The sequence below is a fragment of the Fukomys damarensis genome, unplaced genomic scaffold (assembly GCF_012274545.1).
Source record: "Fukomys damarensis isolate Sample0158 unplaced genomic scaffold, DMR_v1.0_HiC HiC_scaffold_12, whole genome shotgun sequence".
Classification (NCBI taxonomy): domain Eukaryota; kingdom Metazoa; phylum Chordata; class Mammalia; order Rodentia; family Bathyergidae; genus Fukomys; species Fukomys damarensis.
In genome coordinates this window covers 7,237,680-7,257,444 of record NW_022900924.1, presented here as the reverse complement: position 1 = coordinate 7,257,444, position 19,765 = coordinate 7,237,680, and the positions used below count along the sequence as shown (strand labels likewise).

Genomic DNA, 19,765 nt, shown 5'->3' with positions numbered 1-19,765 from the left:
AAAAAAAAAAAAAAAAAAAAAAAAAAAAAAAATGACATTTGTGTTTGGTCAAACATATAACGTAATTGCCCCTTTCTTCTAAGTGGAGGTTAAGTGTCTGTTAGTAGCAGAAGGAAAAACCAAAACCCACAGCCTGTGTGGTGTCCAGAGGCTGCTTCTACTTAGGTAGGAGCAGCAGTGTCCCCTGATGCAGCAAATCCTCTCTCCAGCCTCCTCCCACCAGTCTTTTGCTAGTCGACAGAAGTTGTCCTCCAAGGACAATGAGGTTTAGGTGCCTTTACCTGGAAGAGTCTTGAAAAGGTATCTTCAGGCCTCAGCATGAGCCTCTGCAGACAGAGTGGACACCTTCAGCTTAGAGCACTCTTTGTAACACCAGGAGGTAGTGGAGGCTGCCTGTCCTCCTTGCCTGAGAGTTGGGAAGACCGAGCACCATCAGCACGGCTACTGTGTTAACTGTGGCTTTGGGCAAGTGCTTGACTGCTCTGGTTCTCTGGTTCCTTAGAAAAAAATGAGACTGACTCAGATGAGAACTCTGAAGTCTGTGCTCCGAAGATGTTATGAGAAGAGACACTGCTCCCTGTGTAGTTCATTAGCTAGTCATTGTTTGTCATTAAGTGTAACTTATTCGGGGAGTATGCCACTTACTGGCTTTACCCCACTGAGTGCCGATGGAGAGTCATAGCACATTTTGCTTGTGCTGAGCATGAAGGCATATTGTGTGTTTGCATGGTCACAGGGTTCTCAAACAGTTTGAGTTAACTGTCCTTTTGTAATTGATAATAGGCTGCCAAGTGTGAATTCCTGGAAAAGCAGCTTTTTTTTTGGATGATGCTCAGAATTAAATGTGTGATCAGTGAGCTTGGCTTTCATTTAGCAAGGATTTGAACAACTCTTGAATGTGAGGCTTGCTTGTACAAAATATGTGTGCAGCTACTTCTAACCAGCGGTGTGAGCATTTCTTTGACTGAATGTTGAAAGTGTGGCTTTCTCTTGTGTTCTATGATAGTCACTTTTGTCCGTTTCTTTCTTTTAGTTTGTTTCTTAGAACTTGATACTTGTAAATTCCTCCCCTCCTCTTGTGACCTTTTGGTTATCAGTGTACACTTTGTGCTGCACTCACCTGAAATCAAACATTCCCTGCCACCGTTAGAGCCTCTCTCCAGGTAGTGCAGCGGTTGCCCAGCGATAGTGCCTGCCAGGTGGTCTTGGGGGACAGGCAGGGGGAGCTGGGTGTGGCAGCACATGCAGTCAGCCAAGGCCGAGGAATCATTAAAATCCTGGTTTCTAAAACAAGGTGTAGACATGGAGTTTACTAACTGAATTGATACCGAAGTAGAAATGCAAAGGGCAGTAGAGGCCAGCGTCCCGAGAAGGCAGATGCAGGTGACTGACGAGCTTGGCGGGCCCTCGGGGGACAGGAAAACTTCATTTTCTCAGCACGCAGGAAGGGCAAAGTGGAGCAGATTTTATCGTCCTGTGGTCCCTCGGGACTGAATGTCAGAAAACAAAAGTGACTTAGTGCAGAGACAAAGAGCTGAGGATTGGATTAGTTCAATAGAAGGAATATCTCATGGTTAGAGGGTCTGTTGCTTATTGATCAGTAAGTTATGGTTCGTAGCCTCCAGCCCTGTGACTTAACTATTTCACTTCTACAGTGTGAGTTAGCATTTGGTGCAATCCCTTTAAGATTTTTATCTTCCCTGCATGGGTCATATTGTACGAATTGTAGGTAACTAAAGGAAAATTAAAGCTTTGGTCCCTCCTTTCTCTGACAGGTTAAAATGTACACATAAAGCTCATTTTCCCCATCTGGACTGATTTCATTAAGCAGATTCTGTTAGAAGGAAATCAAAGCATTATAGAAACACAAAATGTAAATAAGTGTTTTTGTGACTTCACTAACCCGCCACTATTCCCGGAGCCTCTGCATGACGTCTCCCTTCACTCCGGGGTCGGAACACAAGGCAGGTTTTTGTCCTACGAGGGGCTAAGTAGAGCTAGGATGTGATGTCCTAGACAAAGGGCAGGGCTGGGCAGGGCTGGGCCGGGCTCCCTCAGGGTGGTAGCATTTCCCAGGGAAAGCTCTGTGAAACAAATCAGAACCTCTTGGCTGTTCTTGAGTACTGAAAGCATTTTTTTCTAGGAATATGTAGAGCTGAATTAACTGGGTGTGTGGACACATAACCAGTATTGTGGCCACCACTGCACTGCTGGGTTACTTTAAAAGCAGTTCCATCGATTGGAATCAGCAGCTGGGTTGAAAATACTATTTTAATAGCCTTTCCCTCTATTGCACTAAACTTGATAAAATGTATGAATCACAGGCCATTTTGCAGGCTTTAATATCCTATCCTAGCCGGATGTGGTGGCGCACGCCTGTAATCCCAGCACTCGGGAGGCTAAGGCAGGAGGTTCGCTGTGAGTTCGAGACCAGCCTGGGCTACATAGTGAGTTCCAGGTCAGTCTCAAATACATAGTGAGACCCTGTCTCAAAAACAACAACAACAACAACAACAAAAAACCCAAATATCCTAGTCTAGCAGCTCAACACACCAATGAGTTCCTATCCTACCACCTTTGTCCTGAGGAGGAAGATACTCTGCGTCATTGTTCTGAGAATTCCTGGGTAGAGATGTGGCTGCTTATAGGGATGGATCCTCTAATATTCGTGCCCACAGTTAGGATAACCCAGATTGCTCTGGTGATGCCTCCCAGATATCTCCTGGTGGCAAGCTCTTGGATGCTGGTCATCTTCACTCCTCTAGCACAGCTGTCCAATAAATGTCACCACCTTTGTCCCCCTTGATGGCAGTTTTTGTAAAGAAGCCAAGAATGGAGGCTTTCTACGCCTGGAACGAGGCAAATTGATTAATAACTGTGGGGGGAGGGTGGGGGGTGTTTAAGCCATCTGTCATTGGCAGCATCCTTTTGTGGACAATAGGACCATGATTTCCAAGTGTCCTTCACTAATTTAAGCTGGGGAAAAAGTTGTAAAGGCTGCAGGAATAAATCTGAATGGCATATTGTACATGTAGAAATTTGTGGTGTTCACTTTTTATCAGAACTAAATCCGGATTCTGGGGCTGGAGGACAGATAAAGCAGAAGTTGTTAATGGTTACGAAGCAAAGGTAAAAGGAAACTCTTAAAATAAGATTTAATATAGCTATTTAGCTTCTATGCAAATGAGGAGTCTGTTTAGATTTTTTTTTTTCATGCATCTGTGCCATGTAGGCCCTCTGGGGAATAAGTATTGTCTAATGTGTGTCTCACTTGGATGTTTTATTATTTGACTTTCAGAAAATAGGATAGCACGTCCTGAGGAGGTCTCTAGCCACGCCATGGAGAAACAGTGTTACAGAAAGAAATGAGTACAGCAAAGGACAAGCTAGTTATTCCTTTAACTCTTTCAAAAGAAAGAAAAAAGAAAGGATTAGATTTAGCATGCTTGTCATTTTTTTCTTGTAACCTAAGTGGCTTTTAAAAATGTGTATAGCAGCTTTTGTGAGTCTATGACTTTTTTTTAATCTCTTAAGGATTATTAACAAATCAGCCGAATTGCAGCCAGTAGGCTTACAGTGTATTTGCATGACATCAGTGCATTTAAACCATTGCTGTCACAGTGGAGACAACTGTCTGTCCAGTAACCGGGCATTTTGTCAGCTGGCAGGCCGTTTGCTGGCCTTTCCTGACTCTCGCAGTACAGCAGGGATTGATAGCTTGCAGGGATGGGGCCAGGTGCTGCAGGGTCCTTGGATGGCCTCAGAGTGCGCAAAGCTTACATCATGCTCAGCAGATGCCTTTAGAAATAGTTGTTCTAGTGCTGAGTATGTTTTCGGCAGCTTTCAACATTAGGAACCCACGTATAGAATAAACAGTTCTCTGTTAACTGTTGTATTTGACTTGCAGATCACTGTATTCTGATAACAGATGATCTCTTCTGGCAGTTACAGCAGCTTTTCTGTCAGTAGACAGAATGTCTTTTCAGTAGTGACTTGCTGATTTCCTCTGAACCTTACAGGTCTAGAGAACCTGTGTTTATTCCTTCTCTTTCGGTCCAGCAGGTGGCTGTCTGAGTCAGTGTGATTAGAAGATTACCACAGATAAGAGCGAGTATTGGAGACAGGGTTGGGTCTTCTAGTGCAAGAAGAGCCCAGGTGGGAAACTTACTTGCAGGACATTTGTTTGAGACCATTTAGCAACAAAAAGGGCAAGGAGGAAGATGCAGTCTGTCACTGTTAACTCCTCCGTCTTAACTCAAATATGGAAAGTAACTGCTGATACATTTCTCAGTTGATAGTTTGTATATTTTCTCTGAAGGATCCTAATGATTGTTAACCATTTCTCATTTTTATTTTGCTGGATTTTTTTTTCTTTTGCTTCAGCATTCTTGCTCGTGCTATGCTTATTTTTTGAGTTTTGATTCCCTGTGTCACTGTTTTCTTTTGCACACATCTCTCAAGGTTTACACAGTAAACAATGTGAGTGTGATAACCAAAATACGCACAGAACATCTTACCGAGGAGGAAAAAAAGAGATACAAAGGTAATTACAACTACCTCCCACTCTATTTTTTCTTTTCTTTTCTTTCTTTCTTTTGTATTTTTAGCTTAGAGAGAGTCCTTGTTTGCTTTGTGAAGTTTGAGTTAATGTGACTGGAACATAATAATCCTAACCCTAACTTCTTATTACAAAGATTTCCTTAGACTGACTCATTCTTAGGGTGTTTCCCCATAGTTGGCTTCAGCTGTAATTAAAACCATTCATGAGGGCTTGTTTACATGTTCTAATGAACAGTTGTTTCATTCATCCAAAGAAGTAGATAGGAATACTGGAGAACATTGTCATTGGAATGAGCAGTTTAGTCGAAATTGTTGTGATGGAAGATTTGAATGGAACTTGGGCTCCAGCCAAAACATTGCCAATATTTGGTGGCCACATCCTGGCTCTGTCAGCTCTGTGGCCTTGTGAAATTAGGCACCATCTGTGCCGCAGTTTCCTCAGCAGTGAAATGGAGGTGATACCAGACCTTTCTTAGTGTAACCGAGAGAATTAGATCAGTTGCCACATGCAAACCTTTAGAATAATGCTCACAGCATGTGGTAAGTGGGTAGAAGTCATTAACCACCAGCACCATTACAGCTGCTAGGTTGCTCCAGTTGGACAGATGAGGGAATTGAGGCCCAGAGCACACAGTAGTGAAGGGCCATCATGAGATTAGAATACAAACCTGGTTCACTCCTAAATCTAGACTCCATAATTCTGCTTGAGTTTTTATAGCTGTTCCTCTAGTTTATAGATCCTAATGAAAAATAATTATGAGGGATAAATCAGCTTTTGTGAATGATTTTATCAGTCTGTCTCTAAATGTATTTTCTAACGCAGGTAGTTTCTGATCTTAATGCAGACTGGCTTCAGCCAAGCATCAGAAATTTAAAAAATACGACGAAGAACTTTTTTATAGCCACAAGTAAGATGTAATATTAGACATTAAACTTTTCCCCCATCTGTAGCGGACAGGAACCCACTGGAATCTCTCCTGGGAACGGTGGAACATCAGTTTGGTGCTCAAGGGGTAAGTTGAAGCTACGAACTTCTAGTGCAGTTCAATGAAGAAAAAGACCTTCTGCGTCCTGGTGGCACTTAGATGTATCAGGAGTAGGTTGCTCTATCTGAAAAAGTTAGAGAACCCTCAGGTTGGAGTTTAAGAATCTTTAGGAAGAGAATTCATTGAGTGAGTGTGAAAATAAGAATTTTAGAGAGGAGATATGTTTATGGAAATCAGGTGAGAGATCACTCATGCACTACCCATGAGGGGTCTCTGTAAACATAAAACCCGAGAAGGGTTCAGGCCTTGATGTTGTAACTAAGCACTGTAACATTTTCTTACTTAATCCCCTCTGTGACTTTGTGCTCAGTATAAGCGATGTCCTATAAGGTCAGTAAAATGAAATTTCTTTTCCAGTCTAAGGTAGACAGTGACAAGAGGTGGAACTTACACTCTAAGTCTTTTAAATCTCACACTTTCAAATTTCTCTTTTTTTCTATCATCAGGAGAGTAAAAATGCAATGGAAAATAGAGAATTACTTTAAAATGGGGAATGCATTAGACTTGCCATTTGGTTTTATAACAATGTTTTAGACTTGCTTGCTCCGCGCAGTAACTTAATGTCAAAGCGTTAGTGATTAGAATCTCCTGGTCTGTAGCTGGCTAACACGTCTACCTCAGGGAGCAGTGCCCTAGGCCTCCGCTTGCGAGCATCGTTTGCCGCCTCTGACTCTCCTGAGTTCTGGCTCGGCAGGACCTCACCACGGAGTTTGCCACCGCAAACAACCCCACAGCCATCACACCTGATGAGTACTTCGATGAAGACTTTGACCTGAAAGACAGGGACATCGGGAGGCCGAAGGAGCTGTCAATTAGAACCCAAAAGTAAGAGCTAGTTGGCTGCCGTCTCCAATTCACGGATGACTTCAGGGTGTCAGGTTCAGTCACTCTTTTGCCCCCTTCTTTAAACAGAATTTGCAAATTGCTTTATCTGGTGAGAGCTGCCATAGACTGCCCTTCTTTTTTTACAAGTTTTTAATTTTTTGGTCCCGGGGATCAAACTCCGGACCTTGGACCTTGGACCTTGTGCTTGCGAGCAGGTGGTGGAACCACTGAGCTAAATCCCCGGCCCTGTAGATTGCCCTTCCGATTAGCCCTTTTCAAATGGTATGTAGAAGAGATGTAACAATTCTTTCTTATTTTTGTTTTTTTAACCACCGAGAAGTCTTGACCAATCAAATGAAATGATTTCTATCAGCTGCTCGTCGGTTTTGCTGTGCTTCCTGTCTGTTGAGGCAGTGGCAGGGATAAGTTGTGGTCCAGGTTACCCGGCTGCCAGCCTTCAGGGTGATGTGGATTCCTCGTGTCAGTCCCTCAGTAGTTTGAACCTCGTGATACAGTAATGGAATAGCATGAAGTAAGGAGGCTGGTGTTATGCACAGCGGTAATCTACTGTCCCCATCGAGTACAGATGCCCCGCTTTCTTGGTCTCATCCTGCAGATTTAAAGCAACGCTGTGGATGTGTGAAGAGTTTCCCCTCTCCCTTGTGGAGCAGGTCATTCCCATCATTGACCTCATGGCTCGAACTAGTGCGCACTTTGCAAGACTGAGAGATTTCATCAAACTGGAATTCCCACCTGGATTTCCTGTCAAAATAGGTACCATTAAATAAACCTCAGCAGCAGTACTAGTTATGTCCATTGTTAAGGGCAAGAAAATGTGCTTTATGGCATTGCAGTTCATTAGACCCAAGGTATCACACAATAAACACAATGGAAGAGATTAGAATTATCCTCTGATTTGTTTTTTGGGTTTTTGAGACAGGGTCTCACTATGTAGTTGAGACTGACCTGGAACTCACTATGTAGCCCAGGCTGGTCTCAACTCACAGCGACCCTCCTGCCTCAGCCTCCCGAGTGCTGGGATTACAGGCATGCGCCACCACACCTGGCAAAAATCATGGATGTTTGTTTTGTTGTTTGTTTGCTGTTTTTGTTTTTGTTTTTGGTACTGGGCATCCAACCCGGGTCCTTGTGCTTGTAAGGCCAGCAGCAGAACCATTGAGCTAAATCCCCAGCTCCTCTGATTTCATTTGATTTAAAGGGGTATCATGATCTTGGTTCATTTTGCATATCAATCTTCAGCCATCAGTTTTGTTGATAGATGGCACTGACAGAAGTAAAAAGGCATGAAGGTATAACGTTGTTTTAATGTCAAACCTTACCTTACCCTAAGTAAAACTTCACTTGGACAATCATTTAAGGAAACCAGTTGACTTCAACATCTTTTGATATATAAATTTATTTTAGGGCCTGAGCTAGTATGCATAATGCTTTATATAATATTACTCATGAGAAATTTTAATTTTGAATAGGGGTGTGTTTATGACACTTGAATACTGGCTGAATTACTTAATCACTGTGATCTAGAAGAAATGGTTTCACTCTGAGTCCGTGTCTCAGTGTTCTCTTCTGGACACTGAGGACGGACATTAGAGAAATTAAATCATACTGATAAAAAGTGTTTGGCATAGCACCAGCTTAGCATTCAGTAAATGATGACTGTTAGCGTTGTTCTTAGTAAAGCTTATTTATAAAAGCTTTTATTTTGTTAGAAATTCCCTTGTTTCACGTCTTAAATGCACGGATTACCTTTGGAAATGTTAATGGCTGCAGTACTGCTGAAGAAACTGTCTCTCACAACGTGGAAGGGACCCAGGCTGATTCAGGTACAAAAACAGAAAAGCTGTTCTGTGACTCAAGAGTGACAAGTCATGTGTTCAGTCATTACCCTCATTTTCCTGTTTGAAATTGGGGTATCTTGTGAAGTAGGTTTTTGTGTTGGATAAGAAAATTTTAGATTTAGATTAAATGAGGAGAAAGCTTATAGAATCTGTGGAGTCACTTGTATTAGGAAGCATGTCCTCAAAACTCAGCTTTAGTGAGTGTGATGTACATGCAGTCGAATGCTCTCATTGTGAGTGTGATAGCGAGATGCATTTGCACAAACATGCATCTGCCAAGACACCATCGCAGTCACGACCGACCATTTCTAGATCCTTGCACATTTCCTTGTGCTCCTTTGCCATTCGTGCGGTTCATATCTTTGGATTGTTTTGTTTGTTTGTTTATTTATTTATTTATTTATTTATTGGAGACAGGGTCTCGCTGTGTAATTGACACTGACCTGGAACTCGCTATGCAGCCCCAGGCTGGTCTTGAACTCACAGCGATCCTCCTGCCTCAGCCTCCCAAGTGCTGGGATTACAGGCATGCGCCACCACACCCAGCTGGATTGTTTTAAATGGATTTATTTTCCAGCTATCTGCACATAGGAAGGAATATAATAGATTTTTTTATATTTCTGATCGCCTTTTTGCAGATTCCCTAAGATTCCTTACATGTATGATCATATTGCCTGTAAATCAATACAATTTTCCTTCTTTCTTGCCAGTTTAAGCCTTTTATCTTTCTTGCTTTATTAATCTGTCTAGGACATCAAGTACAATGTTGAACGAGAGTGGAAAGAATGGATATCATTACTTTGTTCCTGACTTTGATTGATTTTTTTTGAGGTGCTGAGGATTGAACTCAGTGCCTCACGCGTACTGCACAAGTGCTCTGTCACTGAGGTGCATCCCCAGCTGACTTGTTCCTGATCTTATGTTTCATCATTAAGTATGATGTTAGATATAGATTCTTTGCAGATGTCCTTGGTTATGTTGAGGAAACTCTTCCTTTGTGCTCCTAGTTTTTTGTTTTCTGTTTTGAAAAAGCTTTTTGCTTTTTTTTTTTCCTTCAGTACCGAGGATAGAACTCAGCACCTTGTGCTTGCCAGGCAGGCGTGGCACCACTGAACTACATCTCTGGCCCTGTTTTGTTCTTTTTTGAGGCAGGGTCTCTCTGTGTAGTTCAGGCTGGCCGTGAACTCACTATGTAGCCCAGGCTGGTCTCCAACTCACAGCGATCCTCCTGCCTCAGCCTCCCAAGTGCTGGGATTACAGGTGTGCACCACTGCATCCGGCTCTCCTAGTTTGTTGAGTTTTTTTTACTCGTTTTGCTTGTTCTTTTGTGATGTTGGGGATCAAACATAATGTTGAGAGTTTTTACCATTTTTAAGTATTGATTTTTGTCAGCTGCTTTTGTACAACTACAAGATGGTGATAATGGTTTTCCTCCTTTTAGTTTACCAATATGATGAATATACAACTTTATACTTTGGTAGTATAATAAAGTCAGATAATACTATATGTCCATTACTTGTACAGCAAAGGATCATTCATTTACTCTTAGTAGGAAAAGTAAATTGGTATAATTTTTTGAAAAAAATTTGGCATTAATTAACAAATTGAAGACGTGTACTTTATGACTTGGCAGTTTCTAGGTTTTTCTCCACAGAAATTTATGCCTATAAGAGTCTAGACACCCCAGGAATGAATAGTAACATTGTTCATAATAGCAAAATTCTGGAAACTAGACGTGTCCGGAGATCATAGAATGTACTAATTGTGTTGGTATAATACAGAAATATGAAATATTTTGTAATAGTGAAAATAGCCAAGTATATCAAAATGGATAAATCTCAAAAACGGTGTTGAATGGGGAAAAATCTGATTTGAAGAATAAACATCACGAGTCCACTTATGCGAAGTTACAGAATGGGCTACACATTTCCCACAAGATGCACATGTGGCAAAATTCCACAGAAGAACTAGATAGTAAAAACCAATATTCTTTTTTTTGTTTTGTTTTGTTTTTTTGTTTTTTGGGACAGGGTCTCATTATGTAGTTGAGACTGACCTGGAACTTACTATGTAGCCCAGGCTGGTCTCGAACTCACAGTGATCCTCCTGCTTCAGCCTCCCGAGTGCTGGGATCACAGGCGTGTGCCAGCACGTCCAGCTAAAAACCAATATTCTTAATTATGTGTTTACCTAGGGAGAGAAAAAAGGAGATATTGGTTAAGAAGGGGTTCTGGGAATGTGGTACTAATGTTTTGTGTGTCTACCTAGATGAAAGATACACAGGAATTTATTATTACACTTATATTTTAAGTATGAAGATATCTATGTGTTTTTTTTTGGTACTGGGGATTGAACTTGGGGCCTTGCACTTGTGAGGCAGGCGACAGCAGCACTGAGCTAAATCCCCAGCCCATATATTCTTACATATTTATTATTTCATAATAAAAAGAGAAAAAACATGGGTGTATGACTGTATATATGTACACATACATACCCACAGCAATTTCCATCCATGTCTATCAGTTCCCAAAGAATACATGTAAACACTGGCTACCTTTGGTGTTTAGAAATAGACTTGGCATAGGGAGAGAAATCTTCATTTCATAATCTTTTATATTTTTCATTATGTGTTAATTTTAAAATCAAGGCACCAAGAAGAAAACCTGTATTCTGGTACTTTCTGCTCTTGGAATTATTCTCAAAATTTCTCACATAATATCAAGCCTTGCTTATGACTTCTTTGATTTTTTTTTTATACTGGGAATTGAACTCAGGGCACTGTATTACTGAGCTACATCTCCAGACCTTTTAACAGTGGATCCTTGACTTTTGAACTCAATTCATTCATGAAGGTGGTTGTAACTCAATACTGTTTTTCCCATAAGAAATAATAGAAATGTGCATAAGGCGTTCCAAACCTCCCAAAGCATCCCTTAACTAACCATTTCATAATAAAAAAGGGTCATATAATGTGAATAATTTACCAGAAGCACCAATAGTTTTCCCAGTGTATTCACCAAAAAGTTACAAAATGTGCCTAGCTTATCAGAAACAATTTCATACTGTGCTCACTGTTCAAGTTGAAATCTTTGGCTTACAGGAAGGGAGGATGAAATGGAAGGTGGTTACTGTTTGGAAGGAGAGTCCCCTTCCATAAGAACATCAGGAATCTGGCTCTCTGTGTCCTTTCTCTCTTAGAAGAGTCCATAGCCCTCTGACCTGCTTCTGGCTCACTAGGTCTCCTCCACCTTTCAGAACTAAAAATTGGTCTAAGGTTGTCTGCTTCTGTCTTTTGTAACACTGCTCTGCAGTAATGACGTGACCTTGTTGTTAAGCAAGTGAATGCAACAGTTGGCTTTTTTGTGTGTCTGGGTGGGTCTTCTCTACAAATGTCTGTAGCTCTGTCTGTTTCTTCAAGATTTCCTTTATTTTAGAAGAATAACTTTGCTTCACTGATTGTTGCTGCTCCTTTTCAGAAAGCTCCTCAGCTTCTGCTCTGTTGCTCAGGCAGAAGTTCCTCTATAGACAGCACCTCCGCGTGTTCCTTCCCCCGTTCCTCAACATCACCGTCTACCTGCAAGCCTACACACTGTTGTAGTGAAAGTGCTATCGACCACAGGGTCATTTGAAGGCTCAGGCACCTCTACACAACCTTCCAAGTCTCTCTCCTGTACAATTTTAGGTCACACTTTCTCCCAAGGATATCTCTGTGTCCTTAGAGAGACCTGGACCAGGATTTCTTAGCTAACTCCACACAAAAGGATGTTCCTTCCAGAACTCTTTAAGGGTTAAATTTGTATGAGACCATCTGAAAGTGCTTCAGGGACAGTTCCTTGGTGTATAGCTTCTTAAAGTTTGCTCTGACCTGCTGGACCATATCCTGCAGTAAAGGAGTTGTATAAGGTGAGAGGAACTTAACTAAGAGCCACAGAAATTCTTCAGCCAGTTCTTTGAAATCTCATAAGGAAGAGCATTGTCTATGATGAGGAGAGCCTTGAGTGATAAACCTTTGTCCTCTAGATATTTCTTAATAGGACAGAAAGCCTCCCTGAGCCACTAAAAAAAAAAAAAGTACTCTTGTTACCCAGCCTTTTGCGTTAGATTTCTACATGACCCGTAGGCCGTTCTTCATGACTGTTTTCTGAACACTCTAGGGGTCTTAGAGTGATAAACCAGGATAGGCTTTATCTTTTTTTCGTTTTGTTTTGTTATCTGGGATTGAACTTGGGAGCTTGTGCTTGAGGCAGGTTGTGGAACCACTGAGCTAAAGCCCCGGAAGACAGGCTTTATGTTGAGGTCACTCACATTGGCACGTAGCAGTAAGATTAGCCGATCCTTCATAGGCTCGTGGCCTGGGATTTTCTTCTCCTTTGGGGTAATCTATATTCTCCTGGGCATCTTCTTCCAAAAAGGGCCAGTTTCGTCTCAGTTGAAAACTTTACAAGAGCAAAAGCCATTTCTCTGTGTCACTGTGTTGAAGTGGTGTATGTAATTTTCAGCAGCCCTTTAATCAGCACTGGCTGCTTCACCATGCCTAGTTATGCTGTGAACCCCAGTTCTCACTTTAAAATTGTGCAAACCACCCCTTACTGGCATGAAATGTTTCACCATTATCACTTGTTGATGGATTATCCTTTATGAGATCTACATTGATAGCCCTAGCTTTTTCACAAATTCTAGACTCACATAGGCTCTAACCTGCCATCTGCCTTTCATTTATCAGCACGAATAATATCCTTTATCTAACACTGTTGATTGTGACTTACTTAATTTGAGTAACATCTTCAGCAACACTAGCTTCCTTATGCAAATCTTCCTCTGTAAGATTGTCAAGATGGTGGATTTCGACCTGCTGTACATATTAGGGATGTCGGTCATGTGAACATCACTCTCATTTCTCCACAATTTTCTTCTTTGCAATTGTGATTGCTTTCTTTACCTTCCCCTCCTTCCTTGTTTCTTTTTTAGATTTTTGGGGGTCATTTTGATAGCAGTAATCATAGCGATTATATAAAGAAAGCACTGATGGAAATTATATCCACAAACACGCACATCTGGACTCAGACTGATGCTTATGTGCACTTAAATATGCCTTTCTGGCATTGCAAGTCTATGTTTACAGTCACACAAGTGGCCAGCATTTAGCTCATAACTCAAGACTTTGGTCATAAGTTAAAACTAAAATTCCAGTCATAACCCATATTGTTTGTATGTGAAGCCAATTGTAACTCAAGGATCCACTGTATTTTTATTTTAAGACAAATTCTCACTAAATTACCCAGGTCCTGCAAACTTCCCAAGCAGTTGGAATACGGGTACATGCCACCATACCTGTCTGGTTTGTGGCCAGCGTGGGCACCTCTGTGAGAGTGGGTGAAGAGGTAGCCTGGGATGTGGCTCAGTGTTGCAGCATTTGCATGTCATGCAGTAGACCAATGGTGGTGCGGCAGACCTATGGCACGCATGCTGCAGTGGGCTGTTTGTATCATTGAAAGCTCTGAAATGTTCTCTATCACTGCATTAGCTCCCATGTTCAATTTCCAGCACTACAAAAAAAATTTATTTTAATTATTTAATTTATAATAATTAACTCAGGTCACATCTTAGACTGTTGTCTTGTGTTTTCAGCTTCTCAGGTCACAAACTTTGAGGTTGATCAATCTGTGTTTGAAATTCCTGAGTCTTATCATGTTCAAGACAATGGAAGAAATGTGCATTTGCAAGATGAAGATTATGAGATAATGCAGTTTGCCATCCAGCAGAGCCTGTTGGAGTCCAGCAGGAACCAAGTACGTCTGTCAGAATAAATAGTAGGGCTTGGAAAGTGTTACCCTCTGGTTTGGACTCAGTTTTTGGATAACCAAAGACATATTCAAAATAACAGGTTTGGCCCATACCTGGTATTTATGTACATCATTTTATTTTATTTATTTTGTACCAGAGATTGAACTCAGGACCTTATGTTTGTGAGGCAGGCACAGTACCATGGAGCTAACTCTCTGGCCCTACATAGATCATTTTATGCTTTATGTACATGGTCTCTTTTAAAAACTTACTTTATTAGTAAGACCATCCACATAACTCCATTCAGTTTCATTCACAAAGCCTCTTCAGACAGACTTTCTTTTTCTTTGTGTTCACCCATGTAGCTAATAATTGTGTATTTTTTAAGTGTACTTTCATCATTTTTTAATACCAACGTAGTAATTTCAGGCTAATTTACACTATCAAGTTTTTCCCAAATCTTAGAAATGTTACTAGTCTTAGATGAAGGTAGTGATGTGGATTCTAGCTCTCTTCCTCCCTAAGGAAGACCAGACATCATATGTGATGAAAATGGTTGTTGATTCTGTATACAAATTTTGTTGTTGTTTTTGTTGATAAAGTCTCACTGTGTAGTTCAGGCTGGCCTGGAACTCTTAGTGATCCTCCTGTCTCAGCCTCCGAAGAGCTGCAGTTAAGGCACATACCACCTTGTCCTGCTTATAAAAATTCTTTTATGCAAATATTGTATTCCCTTGTGAGGGCTATCATCTCCTTAAAGTGAGTGTCCACCTGGCAGGACAGACCTGGATAGTTGCCTTTTGGTGTCTTAAATGGTTGCCCTCCCAGACCCCTACAGGAGCTGAGGCTTGAGGTCCTCCTCCCCACCATACACTTCTTCTTTCCCTTCCCTTCCCTTCTATGACTCCCAGTTCTACTCTGATTTGTCTGGTCTGCTTTCTTCATGCTGTTGTGTCCTTGGTGCCTTCTGTCCATTTCTTCGGTCACTTGTTTCCCGTTTTCCTCCATCGCTCATTCAGCAGGTGTTTGCATGTTCTAGGAATTCTCTGGTGAAGCAGCCCCGGCCCTGTCTTCGTGGGACTGCTAAGCTTTGAGACCAGCACCTCCCCTCGCTCCTTACTCACCCAAGCTTTTTGCTTAAGTCTTGGAGCTCGGGTGATGTGAGTCACCTTCCTTTACTTCCCCTTGACTCCACCACAGTCCTGCTCCCAGACCCGTGCAGGTATCTGAGGCTGCTGGGCCAGACGCTGGAGCAGGCATATTCCCTTTGGGATCCCCCCGACATCACCGTCAGCCCAGTCCACTCTTCCTTTCCCAATGTAAGTGAGATTATCTTATTTCCCTAAATCTACATAAACCTTGTGGACCGTAAGTTTTGACAAGGGGAGTAGTCCAAATTCATTTCTTCTAATCTTGCTGTAAAAGAATTCCCCGTTTTGGTCACTGAGGTATTCCCCAAGGTCAGCTGTTTTCAACAGACTGGCTTTGTGTGAAGGCCCACCACAAGGTGCTGACCATGAGTTAGGGTAGTACCTGATACACCCTAGACCAGTGGTGGCGAACCTACAGCATACAAGCCACGGCAGGCTGTTTGTTATCACTGGATCCTCTAAAAGGTTTGCCATCTCTGCCCTACACCAAATATGACCTGAAATTTGGGGGTTATTTTCATGGTAACCTAAGTCCCTGTTTATTGGTATGTGTTTGTTGTTGTTGTGAAAGGGTCTCAATATGTAGTTCAGGCTGGCTTTGAATCCACTATGTAGCCCAGGCTGGCCTCAGACTTGTGACGATCCTCCTGTCTCAATCTCCCAAATGCTGGGATTACAGATGTTTACCACCACACCTAACTCCTAAACCCCAATTAGTGTTTTGGGTTTTTTTTTTTTTTAATGATGATTTTATGTTTGTGTTCAAAATTTTATTTTTAACTTTTTTTTTACTTGGTGAGGCAGGTGCTGGAACCACTGAGCTAAATCCCTGTTCTTAAATTTTTTTACTTTGTATGCATTGAATTTATTTAATCTTTTTTTTTTTTTTTTTGGTACCAGGGATCGAACTCAGGACCTTGGGCTTGCGAGGCAGGCAGTGGCACCACTAAGTTAAACCCCCAGCCCTAAATGTATTTAATCTTAACTTTAAACTTTTTAACATTAGACAAAGCTTAGATCCTATTAGTGTTTTTCACAACACTGTCAATAATAAGCATGTGAATATTTTTAATTTTGTTCTTCTTGATTTCATTTCCTTATCAGTGTGGCAACAGATTCTTCTGTTCATGTCCATCACGTTTGTTTTCACTAGGAACTTTCAGGACCGGCTTCGAATGGCGGGATCAGCCCGATGCACAGCTATGAAGCCCAGTATGAGAGGTGACTTGACATGATTCTGGATGATGTAACTGCCAAACTGAGGTTGAAACAGCCACTTAATAAATGAGCAGATATATGGCACACTAGGAGGACAGACTTAAGTGGTTAGCTATCCTGCTTCCTCCTGTGGCAGTTACTTGTTAAACTAGCTCTAACCTCTTGATAGTGAGTATCCAGAAAGGGGTGATAGAGGTGCTGCACATAGGTGAACAACTGATGAGGAACCTGGGAAGTTTATTTTTCAACTTGCAGCCTCATCACTGAGTAGATCTTTGAACCTTGAGTTTTTCACCTATATGCAGCACTGATACGCCCCCAAGAAAATGGTATTGTGCATATAAAGTGCATGGCATAGTATGCATTTGATAAACAGTTCAGAAATGCAGTTGCTAGAGCCAGGCATGGTGTTGCACGCCTGTAATCCGGGAGGCTGAGGCAGGAGGAACATTCCAAGTTCAAGGCCAGCCTGGGCTACATAGTAAGTTCCAGACCAGCCTGAACTACATAGGGAGACCCGGTCTCAAAGAAAAATAAAGAAAATATATATGTATAGTTGCTCCACCACCATGATGCCGACAGTATTGACTATCTCTTTTCTTCCTGTTTTCCAACCAGGGCAATCCAAGAAAGCCTCCTCACCAGCACTGAAGGCCTGTGCCCGGGTGCCCTGAGTGAGACAAGCCGTTTTGATACTGACTTGCAGTTGGCCATCCAGCTCTCTGCCAAAGAGCTGGAGGAGCGGGAACTCCAGCTCCAGGAGGAGGAAGCTGAGCTCCAGCAAGTCTTACAGCTGTCGCTCACTGAGAAATAGACCTTTCTGCCCCCGGGCTGCACATGAGTGCTATGTCAACTGAGGTCCTGGCGCAGAGGGCCTACCCTTGGTGCAGATGGCAGCTGCCCCCCTTTCTGCAGAGGTGCAAGACCAGGGACTCCAAGGCCCATCCAGGATGCTCCCGAGAGTGGGGAAGGGGGATTGGCAGGTCCCATCTCCAGGCTCAGGGGAAGACAGCATCGTCACTTTCCTTTAGCTATATAGGCTTGCAGGTCACATTTTTACTACCAGCTTTAGACAAAAACCCCAACCCCCACAGGTTTGTAGACACATTTTTATCAAGGAGTGATAATAAAACAAGTTATTGCAGAGTCAGGGTGCTTTTATATATGAGAGCAGCAGCAGCAGCAGCCTTTGTAGAATGGTTTAGGAATTTAAGACCTTGTACTGTTCACCAAAGAAATGGGTTGTGCCGATCTACTCTTTATTTTTACCTTTATATAGATGTTTCTAGAACATTGTCATTATTCCTCCTCCACCTCCACCTCATTCCATTCCTTCCACCCCAGCTAAAGTTAAAGAGGAAATATATACAGGATCTATTTTAGATTGTGGTTAACTATTTGCATCAAATTAAGATATACAAATAACCACGGATGTTGCCTTAGCCTTAAAAAATTACCAATAGTTTCAAACCACCTCACTCCACATATTGAGAGATCGATTTGAATTTGCAGAGGCAGTTCTTTGAGAGCTAAATCTAAGGCAGCTAATCCTGTCCCTGAAGGTGCAGCTAGGGGAACCCACGTCTTGTTCTTGAAGTGGGTAAGCTGGCCATGACAGTGGAACAGCAGAGAACCAAGCAAAGCATGTGTCCAGCGCCTCCTCCAGTGAGGGATTTCTGTGCAGGAGCCTAGGAATAACTGGCTGCATGTTCTAGTTTCACATGGAAGAAAGGGGTAGATTTGAAATTAGAAAGGGAACATGGAGCTAAATGGCGCTTCATTCAAAAGGGAAAATGATAATTCCATGTTGCTTTTTAGAGTTCAAATCAACATCTTTCTGGATAAATATATTTTTAACAGAATCTTTTTATTATTTTTAAAAGCTAGAAAAATGACTCTTCCCATCAGTAGCAATACAACGTTATACATTTTAACCAGATTTTTCTCAGGCCTTTTTTGGTAACTATTTTGTCTAACCCTCTTGTAAATATCTATCACGTAACATACAGACCCCTGGGAATACAGCACCTCATTCTCATTCCCATAGGCTGCACTGAAATAACCTGGTAAACGATCTCCGCCTGTTTCACAGCTGTTTCCTGTTATGCTTCTTTTGGGAGAGGGAGAGGAACATAAACTACCGTTCCAGTTAACGTCTATCATACAGTTAGTGTTGCCAGTAAAACATTCTTTGACACAAAGAACTGTGCTTTTAAGTCAAGAAAGCCATCTGCCTTTTCTTTGTCATGATTGACCAAAATTTCTCCTCTATACACGAGGCCAGTATAGGCAAAAATCACATTTTTTTGTATGCAGCTTAGCATTTTGTTTACTTGGCATTTACCGAGAGTGAAGTCTCTTGGGAATGGCTGCAGGTAGGCCACAGCGTTTACTCACTAAGGTGAATTATAGGTAATTTCTGTCTTTGCATTCCATCGTCGTGCTTCCTGAGGTCTTCTTGTCCCAGGAAGTCACTTAAAAAGGGACTGAGCATCATGTCAGCCGGTCACAGCATTTTTCATGTGTTCTCTCAAAATGCAAATAAAGACTGCTTCAGTAGAGGGTGCTCTATATACCGTATCCAGGAGAGTCTGAGTCTTGTCTCTTTGCTCATTGTTTTCGAGTTCCAGGTGCCCGTGCGCTGCTCGGTTGTATAAATACACAGTTACAAGTGTCAGCCGACCTGCCCAAGTTACCCAATGCACACAACATCCAGCTCGTTCCAGAGTGTCCAGTGCGGGGCTACTGAAGACTGCGGCACGTGTCTCCTGGAGGTGCACTGGCTCTCGTGGAGGAAGGCGGCCAGGCCCAACAGCAGTTCTGAGTGGACATGTGGTCTCTCTTGAAGCCAGAGTGCTTTAGGAGGCTGTTCTCACACATGCAGTTGATAATTGGGCTTACAAACTCATCCTACCCCTGAATATATTGGTATTAAACAGAAAAGGCAGTGGCCAGCAAGTCTGACTTCCAGAAAGGAGGCTCTGATACTTAAGGGAACACGTGAAAAGCTGCTTTGCTTGTGGGGAGGGGAGTAAATCATACTTTGAGCCGTAAGAGCACTATAAAGAAAATTTATTTGTAGGTTAAAAGGTGCAGTGTCTCCAGGTGATGTAACTAACAAGTGAATTTTTCTAAAAGGTTTATTCAAGCTTGAGTGGCCCAGTATCAGCAGAAACTTTTGAGTCATTTCTACTCAGAAGACACTGTGGGAACTAAGTACAATAAAGTGGCTACAACATTCTGTTCTATGAACAAACGTGTCACACTATACTTAGTGTGAGGTGTCAAGGAAGCAGAGGTCTGCTCTAATGACAAGGGACGG

The 19,765-nt window shown here is 42.0% G+C and overlaps 1 protein-coding gene across 1 annotated transcript in view; it reads left to right on the top strand.

Annotated features, from left to right (window-relative positions):
- Nucleotides 1–18,664, top strand: part of Ankrd13a (ankyrin repeat domain 13A) — a 38,244-nt gene extending 19,580 nt beyond the window's left edge. The window contains exons 7-15 of the mRNA XM_010603941.3: nucleotides 3,063–3,129; nucleotides 4,462–4,543; nucleotides 5,512–5,573; nucleotides 6,301–6,431; nucleotides 7,048–7,205; nucleotides 8,162–8,275; nucleotides 13,919–14,079; nucleotides 16,379–16,446; nucleotides 17,062–18,664. Coding sequence (XP_010602243.1) covers nucleotides 3,063–3,129; nucleotides 4,462–4,543; nucleotides 5,512–5,573; nucleotides 6,301–6,431; nucleotides 7,048–7,205; nucleotides 8,162–8,275; nucleotides 13,919–14,079; nucleotides 16,379–16,446; nucleotides 17,062–17,257 — 1,039 coding nt within the window. The 3' untranslated portion in view covers nucleotides 17,258–18,664. The remainder of the gene's footprint in view (nucleotides 1–3,062; nucleotides 3,130–4,461; nucleotides 4,544–5,511; nucleotides 5,574–6,300; nucleotides 6,432–7,047; nucleotides 7,206–8,161; nucleotides 8,276–13,918; nucleotides 14,080–16,378; nucleotides 16,447–17,061) is intronic.
- The last annotated feature ends 1,101 nt before the right edge of the window (nucleotides 18,665–19,765 follow it).